This window comes from Colobus angolensis, unplaced genomic scaffold, assembly GCF_000951035.1.
Source record: "Colobus angolensis palliatus isolate OR3802 unplaced genomic scaffold, Cang.pa_1.0 Scaffold313, whole genome shotgun sequence".
Lineage (NCBI taxonomy): Eukaryota > Metazoa > Chordata > Mammalia > Primates > Cercopithecidae > Colobus > Colobus angolensis.
In genome coordinates, this window is record NW_012116411.1 from 4,312,699 (window position 1) to 4,330,406 (window position 17,708).

General features: G+C 37.3%; 1 protein-coding gene across 2 annotated transcripts in view; it reads right to left on the reverse strand.

Annotated features, from left to right (window-relative positions):
- LOC105518154 (inversin) overlaps positions 1–17,708 on the reverse strand; it is a 91,129-nt gene that overhangs the window by 50,916 nt on the left and 22,505 nt on the right. For both annotated transcript variants that reach the window (XM_011951025.1, XM_011951024.1), the window contains 5 exons: positions 14,374–14,554; positions 11,921–12,030; positions 7,722–7,893; positions 1,585–1,740; positions 885–1,114 (listed from right to left, as the gene is read on the reverse strand). In XM_011951025.1, the coding sequence (XP_011806415.1) occupies positions 885–1,114; positions 1,585–1,740; positions 7,722–7,893; positions 11,921–12,030; positions 14,374–14,554 (849 nt within the window). The remainder of the gene's footprint in view (positions 1–884; positions 1,115–1,584; positions 1,741–7,721; positions 7,894–11,920; positions 12,031–14,373; positions 14,555–17,708) is intronic.

Sequence of the window (17,708 nt, forward strand, 5' to 3'; positions counted from 1 at the left end):
TTTACACTGTTGGTGGGACTGTAAACTAGTTCAACCATTGTGGAAGACAGTGTGGCAATTCCTCAAGGATCTAGAACTAGAAATCCCATTTGACCCAGCCATCCCATTACTGGGTATATACCCAAAGGATTATAAATCATGCTGCTATAAAGACACATGCACACATATGTTTATTGTGGCACTATGCACTAATAACAAAGACTTGGAATCAACCCAAATGTACATCAATGATAGACTGGATCAAGAAAATGTGGCACGTATACACCATGGAATACTATGCAGCCATAAAAAAGGATGAGTTCATGTTCTTTGTAGGGACATGGATGCAGCTGGAAACCATCATTCTCAGCAAACTATTGCAAGGACAGAAAACCAAACACCATGTGTTCTCACTCATAGGTGGGAATTGAACAATGAGAACACTTGGACACAGGATGTGGGGAGCAGGGAGGGATAGCATTAGGAGATACACACCTAATGTAAATGACGAGTTGATGGGTGCAGCACACCCACATGGCACATGTATACATATGTAACAAGCCTGCAAATTGTGCACATGTACCCTGGAACTTAAAGTATAATTTAAAAAAAAGAAAAAAAATCATGTAATATATTTATTTTTATACATGCACACATGTGTATACCATGTAATCTTTTATAAAAGTCATAAAATTATTCCAAGTCTATATTATAACTATGTTAAATTATATATATAGAAAAAGACTGGAAGAGAACATGGACAAATAATAGTCTTGATTAACAGATGGATTTGTGAGTGATCTCTTCATCTTGTAAACTGTTGTTTTACTTATGTTTACAACAAAGAAGAAATACTCTAAATTCTTTGGAGCAAACTTAATATAGAAAAGACATAGAATTTCTACCTCTTTGTCTTGAATGTTAGGGTCTGCATTATTTTCCATGAGAACTGCCATGCAGTTGATATAGCCTCCATATGCAGCACACTGCAAAGGGGTTCTTCCTGCATAATCCTGAACATTTGGATTGATCTTATTTTCTATTAATATTTGGCAAACATCAGCATTTCCTCCCAGTGCTGCCCAATGTAGAAGAGAATGTCCATCTTGGTCAACTAGATCTACTCTTGCTCCACCTGGAAAAGCACAAATATAATGAAAATGTATAATAGAAATAGCATTTATTAAAATGAATAGAAGTAAAAAAACTACAATTCTTCCTTAAATGCATTTATTAAAATGAATAGAAGTCAAATAATAACAACTGTTCCTTAAATGCTTTATTCTTGTGGAAATGCTTCCACATACATTGTCTACTTCAGATTTTCACAATAAGCTTATAAACTGGACTGGCTAGGAATCACTCCCCCTTTATATAAAATAAAATTGAGGATCAGGCAGGCGAAGTGACTTTCCCTATATCAAGCAACTCCCAACAAATGGAGCTAGGAGTGGAACTGGAGGTTCTTCACGGCATGTTGAGTGATCATCCCTTCATCCTTGTACTTGTACAGCTTTCTGGTAAGGAAAGCTTTATCTCAAACAGAGTATGCAAGAATTCCTACCTGTTAAGAGAGACTTATTAGGAGTACTGTTATTAACTCACCTTTAATGAGTGTCTGAATCACATCTTTGTGTCCCATCTCACAGGCTCGGAAAAGTGGAGTATGTTTCATAACGTCAGTAGCATCTACTTGAGCGTTATTTTCCAGTAATAACTTCACGGTGCTGACATGGCCAGAAAGGGCAGCAGCATGCAAAGCTAAAAGGGAACCAAAAGAAAGTGATGAATTAGTCAATAACAACTTCACCTTTTAAATTATTATATGTCCTTTCTTCTCTTGATTTCCCCATCATTTTGAATAAATGCAATCTCAATTTTAAGGATTCCCTAATTTATTTTTTGCTTTTTTAGATTGTGCTTTCCTCCCTATGCATATGTATCACTCACACTTTCCCCTTTCCTTCTACCTTTCTCTTCTTGCTATTTTCTTCCTTTCCATCCTGTTGGTCTGAAATGGTACCCTCTCCTAAGCTACTAGTTTTCTCTTTTCAGCTATTAGTTTTCTCTTTTTCTCTTTCAAGACAGCAAGAAAACAATACAAAGAGAAATGATTTAAATGATGTACACAATTCTGCCCAACAACCCACTCAATAAGCATATATCCCTAAGGGATCATGTGACTGGAGACATCAATAGACTGTTCCTTCCATTGGTTAAATGTGCTGTTCCTTCAATTGGCTTGCGTACCCCAGTGGTACTGAAAAGCATGTACATCTTGCTGCATTGAGTGCATTTTTAATACAACATCACTCCAAATACAAGCCAGCTACTTCCCCAGGGCTCAATTTAAGAAACAGCGAGGTGGCACATGTCTATAGTCCCAGCTACTTGGGAGGCTGAGGCAGGGGGACTGCTTCAATCCAAGAGGTCTAGACCAGTCTGGAGAAAATAGGAAAACCTCATCTCAAAAAAAGAAAAGAAAAGAAACAGGAATTTGCTTCACTGGAGAAAAACTGAGATGGAATATGGCCTCCTCTCTTGTGCCTTCCAGAGGTTTTAAAGAGTAATTTTGATTAAATGTGTTTCATGTTACACTGACCCCTGCCTATGTTACTCCACTGTAATGCTTGGCTTATGTCATCCCTCTATAGTTTGAATTAGCCAAAGTAACACTTCAGATGCCTGGGCCAGTTCTAAGTATTACGGCTCTATAAGGCCTAGAACACTGTCTTTTTCATAAAGGGTGATCCATGGAGCAAACATGGGATGCAGATTTTTGGGCTGAGTAGTATTATAATGTTGGATGTTTAGCATGGAACACAATAGATAAGGTTACATTCTAGGAAGGAAAGCAAAACAAAACAATTCTCCATCAATAAAGTATTATATAATGATAATTGATATAATTAAAGTAATAAAAACTGTTTTGATATGTAGAATCACTGAGGGACTACTTTTGATTGGTGGTTACAGATAGCTTTGCATAAGAGTGGATGTTTAAGTTGAGACCTGAACCATGAAAAAGACAGAGTGAGACTCCGTCTCAAAAAATAAAATAAAATAAAAATAACCTTGAACTTAACTATTGTTACTCCCACTTTGAAAAGTGGTGCAAGTTTCTATAGAAACTTAATTTTTTAATGTAATTTTATATTACAGAAACCTTCAAACATATTCAAAAGTAGACAATGGTCCAGTGAACTCAATATAGCTATCACCCAGTTTCAACAATTATCAATACACGGCTAATCTTGTTTTATTTATTTATTGAGCAAAGGAAGAGTTAGTACAGGACACGAACGACTGTGTGTGTTTAAGGAAGGAAGGGTAGTTGCAGCACAGTAAGTGATAGTGGAGTAAGTCAGAAAGGTAGAAAAGGCCAGATCACAAATGGTCCTATCGGTGAGTGATGGAAGACATTTGAAGGGCTTTATGTAGTGGAGTGATATTATCTGATTTATGCTTTAAACAGATGACTCTAGCTGTTCTGAGGAGAATGTATTTGTAATACATTAAAATATAAGCAGGGAGACCAGTAAATATTTTGGCAGTAGACTGAGTGAAAAATGATGGTGGTCTGACTAGGGTGGTTGGAATGGAGATGGAGAGAAATAGAATGATTTAGAACATGTTTTGGAGGTGGAGTCAACAGGACTTGCTACAGGATTTGACATAGAATCTCTGTCCATGTAGCCTGCGAATCTGAATTTAAACAAACACCTCTAGTAATTCTTATGCCATTCTTGAATTTGCATTGACCTAAATGGCTGAATGTTAGTTTGACCTAGACAAGATTCAGACAGGCATGAGTAACTTCAAATATCTGAAGTGCTATCACATGGAAGACAGCACAGGGTAGAACATTCAGTTTGACAAATTTTGGCTCAGTATAAGGAAGAACATTCTAATAGAGTTAAGATGGCAGTAGTGGGTTTTCTATATTGGAGCTGTTCAACAAGAGGCTGAAAGACCACTGCTGAGAATATCATAAGGCAGATGAAAGCATCATATAACATCTGTGATATTTCAGTGATTTCACATTTTAAGAGCATAAGAACCCTTTTCCCCCAAATGAAAATTTATAAAACACCTAATATATAAAACAAGCAAGAGTTAAGTGGTTCTGACTAAATCAGAAGTGGAGCATTACCCACTCGACTGTCTATTCCCTCAGCTAAGTATTTCAGGTACCTCTATAGAAAACTGTTGTTATGAAGAATATGGTTTGGAAAACCCTGGGCTAGATTTAGTTTTAAGGTGACTTCTAATTCTGAAATGCTACAATTCTGTGATGTGGCATCCAGTATGAAATATACTCTATAGATAACATCAATATCAAATTTTTTAAAAAGATAAAATTTCAATTAAGTAACAGATAAAATCAACGATCATATTAAAGGAAATCCCCCATTTATAACTATTTGAATTTACTTTATATTTATTTATTTATTTGAGACAGAGTCTCACTCTGTTGCCCAGGCTGGAGTGTAGTGGCATGATCTCGGCTCACTGCAACTTCCACCTCCTGGGTTCAAGTGATTCTCCTGTCTCAGCCTCCCGAGTAGCTGGGACTACAGGTGCCCACAACTATGCCCAGCTAATTTTTGTATTTTTAGTACAGGTGGGGTTTCACCATGTTGGCCAAGCTGGTCTCGAACTCCTGACCTCAAATGATCTACCCACCTCAGCCTCCTGAAGTGCTGGGTTGACAGGCGTGAGCCACTGCGCCTGGCCCGAATTTTCTTTATTTAAAAATAATCTTAGGTCAAGCATTACTCCCTCTTTGAAAAGTACTGCAAGTTTATATAGAAACTTAATTTTTTTAAATGTAACTTTATATTGCGGAAACCTTCAAACATATTCAAAAGCAGACAATTGTTCAGTGAACTCAATATAGCTATTACCCAGCTTCAACAATTATCAGTACATGGCTAATCTTGTTTTATTTAACCACGATTCATTTCCTCTACTTCTGATTGTTTTGAAAAAAATTCTAGAGTCATATCCTTTCATCTGTAAATATTTTAGTATCTTTGAAAAACAAGGATTCTTTTTTTAAATACCTCACTGTATCAGTTAGGATCCAGTCAGAAGACGGAAACCATACCAGATATAATAGACGGAATTCAGTATAAATAATTGCTGGCTTTGTATTGAAGAAATGAAAAGGCAGAAAGAAAACACTAAGGTACCACGGAGGTAGCAAATGCAAAAAATAGCTACCAGTCCTGGCACTGGGAGTACATAAAGAAGAGGATGAAATTATTGAAACCTAAAAGCTTAGAAGAGCCCTGAAGAATGAAAACTCAACCTCTGAGGAATGGCTCTGCTTGGCTGGTGCTGTTGTGTCTGACAAGGGTGCGCAGAGGCTGACACTGTGAATGCTGGAAACCTGCAGAGTGAAATTAACTGTTTTTGCTGAAATACAGTATTGCTGTGTTGAAGAAGCATTACTAGGGTGATGCTGACCATAGCAGGAAATAAAAACAACAACAGGCTGGACGTGGTGGCTCACACCTGTAATCCAAGCACTTTGGGAAGCTGAGGTGGGAGGATTGCTTGAGCCTAGGAGTTTGAGACCAGCCTGGGCAACATAGTGAGATCCCATCTATTATTATTATTATTATTATTTTACTTTTTTTTCTAAAAAAAGAAAACAAGAAAAAAGCAAGAGCAGGACGCAAACAGAAAGATGTAATCCCTTGTCCCTCTTCCAGTCTTCCAGTCTCCCTCCAATGCTCCCTATTGGTGGACTCTAAAAGAGCACCTGTGGCAAAGGGGAAATGTGATTTGCAGAGCCCCAGGCCCAGCACTGCAAAGAAAGGACAAAACAATAAACACGAAGCTGAGAGACAATAGCTTGATCACTGGTAAAACCATAATGCTGTTATCACACCTAAAAATACTAACAGAACTTCTGTAATGTTCAATAATATTGACATTTTCCTGATGGCTGTAACATTTTTTCTAGTTTATTTATTTGAGTCAGGATCCAAATAGTGTCCACATATTGCTATTGGTAACACCTCTTTTTAATGGGAAGGAAAAAAAAATCCTTGTAGAGGGATGATAGAGAAGAACTCACTTTCACAGAAAAGAAATGTCAGGAAGGCATCTCTGACATAATAAAATCCCCACAGAAGAAAGAAACCAGCAAATTAATGAATCTGAGAAGAATTTATGTCTGAACTTCAACCATGGTGCATATGAGAAAGACACTTTTGGTCAAAGAGTGCAAGTATCTTTGCCCATACCTTATTCAAATACCTGAAAAAGTTAAACTAAAATCAAAGTTAGTGATAAAGTGGAAGAATATATAATGGAAACCTGACAAAAAATTAAATGTTCAGATCATTCATAAAGTCAGCATCCTATGTGTCTGCACTATGCCCCTTAAGAAATTTAAGATCTGCTGGCCGGGCATGGTGGCTCACATCCATAATCCCAGCACTTTGGGAGGCCGAGGCAGGTGGATTGCTTGAGCTCAGAAGTTCAAGACCAGCCTGGGCAACACAGTGAAACCCCGTTTCTACTAAAATACAAAAAGAAAAAAAAATTAGCCAGGCGGGGTGGCACGTGCCTGTAGTCCCAGCTAGTTGGGAGGCTGAGGCAGGAGACTTGCTTGAACTTGGGAGGCAGAGGTTGCAGTGAACCAAGATCATGCCACTGCACTCCAGCCTGGGTGACAGAGTGAGACTCCATTTCAAAAAAAAAAAGAAATTTAAGATCTGCTGTAAGGCTTTGATAGAGAAATACTTTTGAAAGTTAAGCCTTTATCATAAAATTGAATTGTCTTCTTAAAATATATTTTTTTGAGGCTGTGGTTGTCTTGGTACAGGGAGGGAGATTTTAAGTAAAGCAACTCCCCTCCCTTCTCTCTCCCTACTGTTGCATCAATAGTTTTGGTGGCCAAGAAAATTCTTATTCAGGATAACAGTAGATGCAAATGGCTCTAGCATGTTTCTACAAATAAAAAAAACATAACATGGAGAAGCCCATCACTTATTTTTTATTCTATTCAGTGCTATTGTAGTAGTATGTGATTTCTCCTTCTCTTTCTGAGCTGTAAGTAGGATACAGTACGCAAGGAAGAGACCTCCAAGTTGACACTGAGGCTGAAAAACTTTACCTTTCATTAACCAACACATAGGTAAAGGCCTCTCCTATTAGAGAAAGAAATTAAAATAAGCATCTAGTAAGAGTTTTTCAAGCAAGGTTGATTTGAAGCTTTGAAGCTTCTAGAGCCATGGGGGGTTATCTCTAAAAATGGGAGATTCAGGATGTGGTAATGTTATTCAAACCTGAGAAAAGAGCACAGTAAAGGAGACTGCTGAGAATACACTTAAATGTGTGCATTCCTTAAATATAATTCTAAATTTCTGAAAATATAATTAATGACAATTAAATATGGATAGTTTTACAGTATAGGTTTTGTTTTTTTTACAAAAAGATAAATGATCAGAAGAGTCCCCATAATCATGTCTAAGGAGCAACCAGGGTTTTAAACCAAATGCAACCATTCATTTGGTAGAAACATATGCTAATCTTAGCCATAATACTGAAGAAATAAAGCCTTTGGAGTGATATCCTGGCAAACCCAAACTTAAAACCGAAGACCGAAGTCAAACAACATTAGATTAGGAACAAAGATTTCAAGTTGCTATTTTACAAGTTTTATAGCAACAGCTACACTTTGGAACCTGAATGAAAGCAAATTGAATGTGTCTACCAGTTCTCACCTGTACCTCCATATTTGTCAGCCATGTTAATATCAATGTCCGATTTTAAGCTCAGCATAGTCCTAAGGACATCATCACTGCCTTTGCCAGCTGCCCACATAAAGGATGTTCTTCCTTCTAGGTCTGAATCATCTTTCACTGAAGGATGTTTTAAAAACACTTTAACTGTTTCCTGTAAGAAAACTTGATTTAAAAAATGGAGACAAAACAGTAGTATTTTCTATGGTAATAAAGTCATATAATAATATGTGACTTCCATTAAGAAGCAAAGCATTTTCCCCTTGCTTTTGAATTAAATTAAATTATCTTTTTATTAATGACAGAACTACAATTTTCATCAAAGATAACAATCCTCTGTCCTTACAAATTAGTTGTAGTGTCCGTAACACTTCACAAACATAACCTAACTCTCGCATTCAACATCCTCAAAATGGAAAGTAATCATCTTCAATCAAGCTTGGAAACTTTATAGGTCATTGTTTGAGTGACAGTTACAAAACTCAGAAGTATTCAGTGTTTTATTATTAATGAACAAAATTTAAATATTTCTTTCTATTTCTCTCTTCGCTCTTCCCTTCTCTTCTCTTCTCTTCCCTCCCTCCCTGGCCCCCCTGCCCCCTTCTCTTTCTTTCTTTCTTTCTTTCTTGAGGGAGTCTCACTCTGTTGCCCAGGGTGGAATGCACTGGTGCCATCTCGGCTCACTGCAACCTCCGCCTCCTGTGTTCAAGCGATTCTCCTGCCTCAGCCTCCCGAGTAGCTGAGTGTCACTACACCCGGTTAATTTTTGTATTATTAGTAGAGATGGGGTTTTACCATGTTGGCCCAGCTGATCTTGAACTCCTGACCTCAAATGATCCATCCATCTTGGCCTCCCAAAGTGCTGGAATTACAGGCATGAACCACTGTACCCGGCCATAAAATACATGTTTTCTTGGACATTTTACATGAGACCCATCTATTCAGGCATGCCTCCAGAGAAGGTTCTGCATTCTCTCACTGTGTTGTTTGTTTGTTTTTGCCTTAAATCCAGGAACAAACTGGAATTATGTGATTAGTTACTAAACATTTTTAAAATGGTTAATGCATTTATTGAATACTGATTGATGGTTACTGAGAAATGCAGTGCTCAATTCAGTAAAACAAATATTTATTCAGCAATTCCTTTATTACTGAATTGTCCTTCTTCTATAGGACTGGCCCGTATGCGGTGGCTCACACCTGTAATCCCTGCACTTTGGGAGGCCGAGGCGGACGGATCACAAGGTCAGGAGATTGAGAGCATCCTGGCCAACATGGTGAAACCCTGTCTCTACTAAAACATAAAAAAAAAGCCAGGCATGGTGGCACGTGCCTGTAGTCCCAGCTACTTGGGAGGTTGAGGCAGGGGAATTGATTGAACTTGGGAGACGGAGGTTGCAGTGAGCCAAGATCACATCCTTGCACTCCAGCCTGGGCAACAGAGTGAGACTCCATCTCAAACAAAAACAAAAACAAAACAAAAACAAAAACAACAACGACGACAACAAAAAAAATGAGGACCTTTGACAATTCTATTAGTGCCTCACAATTTTAATGGGGGTTAATAGTCCAGCATTTTAAATTGCTTCTTTCCTCAGAACTTAGACTCATATAAACTTTTAGAAAGATCATAGAAACTTTTGATTGAATTGAGGTAAAAGAGTTTCAGACAAACAATGCTGGAGGCTGTGTGCTGACGAAAAATGTATAAAATGTTGACTCTCAGTATTTTACAGAAAGAAGAATTCAAGAGCTCATCTAATCCAGTTCCTTATTTTACAGATGAAGAAATTTAGGTTCCAAGGTCATATAAATATTGGTGGCAGATAAAGGAAGAATCCAGGGTTAAATAACAGCACTCCTTCCACAGCATCACACACTGCTTTCTACTTTTAAGACTATTTGTTGAGTTACTGAGGTATAATAACTTACTGTTCCTAAAGTCTAATGTATATGTTTATTAAGCATATTAAATATATTTGAACAAAGAAATGAATTTTAAAAGTTTGTGATTTTTTGCTTTATTTTCTTTTACTAATTTGCAAACATTTCTTTGCTGAGTATGTTTTTACTTAATGATGAATGTTTACAGGGCTCTGTATGTGTAGGGGAATGTGTCCATAGTTTTCAAGGAGTGAACTGTAATTTCTTGTCAGTTATTAGATGACAACGAGATCAAGGGACTTGAAACTGAGCTTACATAATTTGTATAATTATTAAAAATCAACTCTGGAATTGGCAGATTATCCAACAAAATATTTCTTTGAATAAAATTATTATATCATATTATTGAATCATCATAAAGAATAATGTTCTACCATTCTTTCTTGTTTCCATTAGCACACCTATTTAATTATTGGTGTCTGTATATATATATTAAATTTGGAGTCTAAGTTTTGGGTTAAAGCCCATGAGCAAGTCATTTAATCTCATGGAACCTTGCTTTGTTTTGGTTTGTTTTCTATAAACAGGGGATAACATATCTAATAGCCTTGTGTTGATTTATGTGAGCTGTGATTTCCATAGATTGACTAGGCTGGGTCAAGTTAATTTCCTACCTATTTGTAATAAAAAAAACCTTTTCCTAAAATACTGCTTTGTTAGGTGATAACAGATAATGATTTGTCAAAACTCTAGGTGGTAAATTGAGTAAGTTGTTAGGAATACCAAGAAGCAAGGATTAGAGGAATAGTTGTTCTGGATACCAGAGTCGGGAAGGGTGTGAAGATAAGATATTTTAGAGATCTGAGTATTTAACAGAGCATTTGGAGAGGTCATGAAGATGAAATTATACTATGCTTGATGATAGTACTATTTATTTATTTATTTATTTACTTTTGAGATGAAGTCATACTCTGTCACCCAGGCTGGAGTGCAGTGGCACTATCTTGGCTCACTGCAACCTCCGCCTCCCAGGTTCAAGCGATTCTCCTCCCTCAGCCTCCCAAGTAGCTGGGACTATAGGCGCCAGTCACCTTGCCCGGCTAATTTTTGTATTTTTAGTAGAAACAGTGTTTCCACCATGTTGACCAGGCTGTTCTCGAACTCCACACCTTAGGTGATCTGCCCATCTCGGCCTCCCAAAGTGCTGGGATTACAGGCGTGAGCTACCATGCCTGACCTGATAGTATTATTATAATTTAATGAAACTAAGGGTTTCACTATGCATATCCATGTAGAAGGCAGCAAAAAATCTGTTTTAACGTGTGCATCCTTGGATGAATCTGGTTCTTGGTGGCCATTCATACTCAGGAAGCTGAAGTAGCCTAGACACTATCATGTTGCGGGGTGGATTGGGGACATAATGGATGAGAAAGGGGAGGGGAAGAACTATGAATAATATTCAGTATTTTTGGAAATAATTCATTTTTGCATTCTCAGATGTATAATATACATAATTATCAACACTAGTAGTAATGAGAGTACATTCTATTTCTTGAGTACGTGCTCTATGCCAAGGTATACAGCAGGCACTTGTCATAAATTTTCTCTAATCTTTACAACAATCCTGAAAGAAAAGGTATAATTATCCTCATCTTACATATGAAGAAACTAAGATTAAGAAACTTGTGTAAGGTAATAATGCAGTTTAGCAAACTGCACAGACAGGATTCTAGCTGAGATTGTTCTAGTTCCAAAGCCTTGCCACATTGCTTTAAGGACAATTACACATGGCTGAACACTAAGATGTTCTTAGTGCTATAAAAGTAATACAAAGATGAAGTACTCTTACTGTAAAGTAAAATGTTACACTTAACATTAAAATAAAAACTGCATAAAACTTCAGATGTGACTAACAACTTAAAAAAAAAAAAAACAACCTTAGACTATCACTTGCATCACAGAGTGAACAGCATGAACCATTGTTAAAAGATAATTGATACATAAAAACAGACAAATGAGTCTAAGTAAATCTGGGAAAAGCTGAATAAGATCAGTGGATTATATCAATGTCAATTTCCTGTTTATGATATTGTATTGGATGTTACCGTTAGAGTGAATTAGGTGTAGGAGTGCAAAAAGTTTATTGGAAAAATAAATAAAGAAAAAAAAACAGTGAACTAGGTGCAGGGTACATGAAATCTTGTTGTATTATTTCCTTCAACTACATATGAATCTATGATTATATAAAAATAAAAATTTTCACTAAGAAAAAAAGAGCATTGTCTTGTTTTACTCACAGCAAAGTTACTCTGAGCAGCATAGTGCAAAGGTGTGGCTCCTTGGCTGTCAGATGGGATAGTTCCAGACTTATTTCTTTCTAAAAGGAGATGGACAATCTCTGCATGGCCTGAGAAAAGACACAAAAAGGTAATTATCACTTATAAAGGATGTTAATTAATTTAGAATCTATTTAAATGAAAAAGGTAAGAAAATTCACTGACACATAATACAGCATTCACAATGGTTTCTGAACAGCAGCCCCCAATGCAGCCTCTTCTAACTTCTCACTAACATATTAATATGAGGTAGAACAGAATGAAAACTTACTAAAAACTTAATGCTTCAATCAGGTAGGAATGAATTAAGTACACTTGTCAGACTGAGAAAAAACTATATTAGGCATCACCTCATCGCATGCCCTTCACTTCATAAAGCTGCCTAAAGCAAAGGAGCGGAAGGTGCTTTAGAGCCAAGCCCTCTTAGCCTTCACTGCTCCTACTCTCAAGGTTCCATTGCCCAACCAAACAGAACTGCATAGCTGCTGTCTTCTATTCAGGTGGACAAACTATAATACAACCTCTTCTATCTCTGAGGCCTCCCATCCCTATATTCTCCTTCCCACAATCTTTTATTATATTTATATTTTATAACATCTAGGCAGTGATTTCAAATCTCAGAAAACAAGTGGGCAGGCATGATGAGGCAGCAATGAAGACAATATAGTGCATTCTGGAGGACGTGATCTCCACAAGTGAAGAGCTGTAGAAAATACTAAAAAATGAACAAACCTGGTAGTAGTATATATAGGAAACCTGAAATTTTATACACTCTATTGTTTTCAGATATTGGAGAATGAAGAAGATGCCCCATTAGCAGAGCAAGGATATACTGCATAAAAGCCAGGCAGAGAAAAATAATTTGAGTGGAAGTTGTACTCATCTATCTGCTCTCCAGAAGTGGTCTAAGATGGAGTTCTCCATAATATAAATGTGGGATCAAAGACAATCTGTGCCACATAGTTACTCTAAACACATTTCATTTTGTTTGAGAAATAAAGGGAAAAATTCAGTAAAGACTACATAAAAACATACATAGGAAAGTGAAAAAGAAGCACTGTCAGAAAGATAAACAGCATACCTCTGAAAATGATCTAGAGAAGGATCCAGAGGAAAATTTCAGGAAACTGGTATCCTCGACTTAGTGCAAAAAGAGATGGCTTCTACGAAACAGAAACAGGGTATTCTAAGAAGAAAACAGAGTGAAATGAAAAAGTAATGGAAGGAAGTTAAAAGGAAATGAAATGAGATAAAAAGGAATATAGGTAAGACAAGGAAATAAAAATATAACCCAAAATACAATCTATATAGGAGGCAGAAAGAAAGCAAAACTTACAGAACAAAAAGTCAATTTAGTTATGTGGAGACAAATTTGCCAAGTAAGCCCAGAATCCAGAGGAAAAAGAAAAAGGGATGTAAGATGAAATCTGACTAATAATTATAAATCTGGCGATAAAAGTGGGTGCACACATAAACACCATTTTTTAAAAAAAGATAATGTGTAATTTAAAAATTAAGATCAAGATTATAATAATTAGAGGGAAATCTCAGATTATATTAACAAGTACTAAAAGAGTGATGAGTATCTGTGCTAAATTTTTTGTCTTAAATAGGTGGGAGTAAATAGATGCATTTTTGCTCTTGACTCTGATTCAGGCTTTAAAAAGTTTTTGATAAATTTAAAAGTAACCACTAATAGAACCTAAATCCTCCTAAAACATTAGGCAATTCAAAACCAAATAACAACAACAAATCTAATCCATATACCAAAGAGCAGAAAGCAAAGGAAACAGGAAACAAAACAAAACAAACAAACAAACAAAAAATGTTAAACTGAAAACACTAATAATAGCAGGATAGCAGGAAAAAAAAAGTCCTGATTATTTATCTTATAACAATGACTACTAATGAGTAAAACTCCTTCATTGAAAGAGAAAGACTCTCAGATTGACTCCCCACACAAAACAATCCAACATACACATAAAACATACACATATATACACTCTCTCATCTATAAAAGTGATCTTCAAAAAGGTTAAGTAAAAGGCATTTCAGGAAAATATAAAGAAAAAAAACTCAAATATCATAGTATTAGCACAAACATAAAATTAAAGCCCTCCTCCCCAAAAATATAGGCGCTGAATATGAAAAAGTTTATGTTACATTTACATGTTGTCAATAAACATGAATTACTTTTATAACAAAAATTTAAAGTTAAGACGTAGAAATTAAAACTAATATTTAACGGAAAATAAATTTATATTACTATAATTTAGTTTATAAAACAATACAACATATCAGTTAGAAATGAAAATAATTAACTAGGAATTGGGAGCGAACAGTGGAAGGGAAGGCATAGAAATATTCCTATACTCATGCAGTTTCATCTACTGTTGATCCTTTGAGTCACATACCTAATAAAGCTGCCCAGTGCAGTGGGGTTCGAAATAAGTTATCATAAGACGTTATATTGCAGCTTTCATATGAGGTCAAGACATCAACCACGGTCACATTCCCATCAGCAACTGCAAAGTGAAGAGGAGTTCGACCCTCGTAGTCTTGCCAGTTCAGTAAAGACTCCGTTGGAGCAGCATCCTGATTTGAAGGAACCAGAGACTTCAGACATACATGGAATCCTCAATAAACTACATTTGGTGTAAGCATTTTTTCCTTTCTTTCCGTTTTAGAGACAGGGTCTCATTCTGTCACCCAGGTTGGAGTAGAGTGGCATGATCACAGCTCACTGCAGCCTCAAACTCCTGGGCTCAAGCAATCCTCCTGTCTCAGCTTCCCAAGTAGCTGGGACTACAGGCACACCCCACCACACCTGGCTAACTTTTGTTTTTTGTAGAGATGGGGTTTTGCCATGTTGCTCAGGCTGGTCTTTAATTCCTGAGCTCAAGCAATTCTCCTACCTCAGCCTCCCAAAATGCTGGGATTATGGTGTGAGTCACTGTGCCCAGCCTGGCACAAGAATTAACTGAGGAATTTTCGAAATAAGATCTCTACATTCTCTCTCAGCACAAATGATAAATCATGGAAAAAGTACAAAGTCTAAATTTTTAAAAAATTATTTTCATATTTAATTATAAAAAGTACAGAAAATAATATAACCATTACATACTGATTATCTAGATCAAAAAGGTGTCAACATTTTGCCTGATATGCTTTTGTTTCTGTTATGGTTCAACTAGAGATGTATGTTTTATACTTTTGTATATATGTATGTATCCATAAACCATACACAAATTTTGTATGTGTGTTTTCAATATTCACATTACGGCAATGGACGTGTATCCTTTGGAAATTCTTTCTTTCAACACTATACTTTGGATATCTATGTTGGTACTAGTTTAGTTATTGAGGTGCTTGAATAAGCCATGATTTAGTTATCTATTTTCCTATTGAGGGACATTTACGCTATTCCCATTTTTTTCACTACTACAGATAATGCTGCAATTAATGTTTCCTTTACATGTCCCTTGTAGCACATGTGTGAGATTTTTCCATAGGCTAGATACCTAGAAGGGGAACTGCTGGGGTGAAGGATATCTTCAAATACCTTCAAATTGTCACATCACTCTCCAAATGGTCTTACCAATTAACACTGCCATGACAATATGTAAAAGTTTTTATTTCCCTACATGCTGGCACAAATTAATCATTTGGTATTATCAAGCTTACTGCATTTTTCCCTTATGGTTATGAAAGACATTTCACTGCTATTTTAACTTGCAGTTCATTTATGAATGGGGTTGAGATTTTTCAATCATGTGTTTATTAGTGATTCAGTTTGATATGTCTGTAAATGGACAGCTCAAAACGTTAATTAATTTTTCAACTGGATCTCTGTAGCAGGCATTATGAAAATTACCAGGCAGATTTGAAAAGGAACCAAATAGAACTTTTGGAAGTGAAAAATTTAATCACTAAGATTAAAGGTTCAATGGATAAGGTAAGCAACAGGTTGGACTCATTTGAAGACTTAGAAAACTGGAAGACAGATCTGATGCTATTACCCAGAATGCAGCAGAAAGAGACAAGGAGATGAGAATATAAAAGAGAAGTTAAAAGACATAGAAGATTAGATAAAATGCCTTAAAATACATATAATTGGAGACCCTAAAGACAAGAGTAAAGAGAATGAAGGAGAGGTGATATTTAAGGATAACAGCTATATATGTTTGACAGAACTGAGATACAATAATTAGAATGTATACCAAACAGGATTTTTTTAAAAAGGTCACACCTAGACACACTGTAGTAAAACTGTAGAATGCCAAACAAAGAGTAAAATGTAAAAGCAGCCTGAGAGAAAAGATACATCATGCATAAAGAAATTACATACCAATAACAGACTCCTTAAGAGCAATAATAAAAGGCAGAAAGTAGCAAAATACTATGCTGAAAGGGCTGAGAAAAATAGATTCCCAAGACTATGTATACAGGATAATCATTTTTTTTTTCAAGAGGCATACATTCTTAACAATTAAAAAGAGAGAGTTGGCTGGGGGTTGTGGCTCATGCCTGTAATCCCAGCACTTTGGGAGGCTGAGGTAGGTGGATCACTTGAGGCTAAGAGTTCAAAACCAGTCTGGCCAACATGGTGAAACTCTGTCTCTACTAAAAATATAAAAATTAGCTGTGCGGGGTGGCGTGCGCCTGTAGTCCCAGCTACTCAGGAGGATGAGGCAGGAGAATCACTTGAATCCAGGATGCGGAGGTTGCAGTGAGCTGAGATCACACCACTGCACTCCAGCCTGTGACAGCACAAGGCTCTGTCCCAAAAAAACAAAAAACTAAAAACAAACAAACAAAACCAGAGACAGTTGACCACCGAAAGATCTATACTAAAGAGAGTCAAGAGGACAACTCAGCAAGATGGCTGAATAGGAACAGCTCTGGTCTGCAGCGCCCAGTGAGGCCAACACAGAAGGCAGGTGATTTCTGCATTTCTAACTGTGGTGCCCAGTTCATCTCATTGGGACTGGTTAGACAGCGGGTGTAGCCCACAGATGGCGAGCAGAAGCAGGATAGGGCGTTGCCTCACCTGGGAAGTGCAAAGTATCAGGGAACTCCCTCCTCTAGTCAAGGGAAGCCGTGAAGGACACTGCCATAAAGGACTGTGCTATTCAGCCCAGATACTACACTTTTTTCATGGTGTTTGGAACCAGCAGACTAGGAGATTCCCTAGGGTGCCTACAGCACCAGGGCCCTGGGTTTCAAGCACCAAACTGGGTGGCTGTTTGGGCAGACATTGAGCTAGCTTCAGGAGTTCTTTTTCATACCCCAGTGGTGCCTGGAATCCCAGGGAGATAAAACCGTTCACTCCTCTGGAAAGGGGGCTGAAGCCAGGGAGCCAAGTGGTTTTGCTCAGCAGGTCCCACCTCCCCGGAGTCCAGAAAGCTAAGATCCACTAGCTTGAAATTCTCACTGCCAGCACAGCAGTCTGAAGTCAACCTGGGATGCCTGAGCTTGGTGGGGGGAGGGGCGTCATCATTACTGAGGCTTGAGTAGGCTGTTTTCCCCTCACAGGGTAAACAAAGCCTCCAGGAAGTTTGAACTGGGCAGAGCCCACCACAGCACGGCAAACCACTATAGCCAGACTGCCTCTCTAGATTCTTCCTCTCTGGGCAGGGCATCTCTGAAAGAAAGGCAGCCGTTCCAGTCAGCGGCTTATAGATAAAACTCCCATCTCCCTGGGACAGAACACCCAGGGAAGGGGTGGCTGTGGGCACAGCTTCAGCAA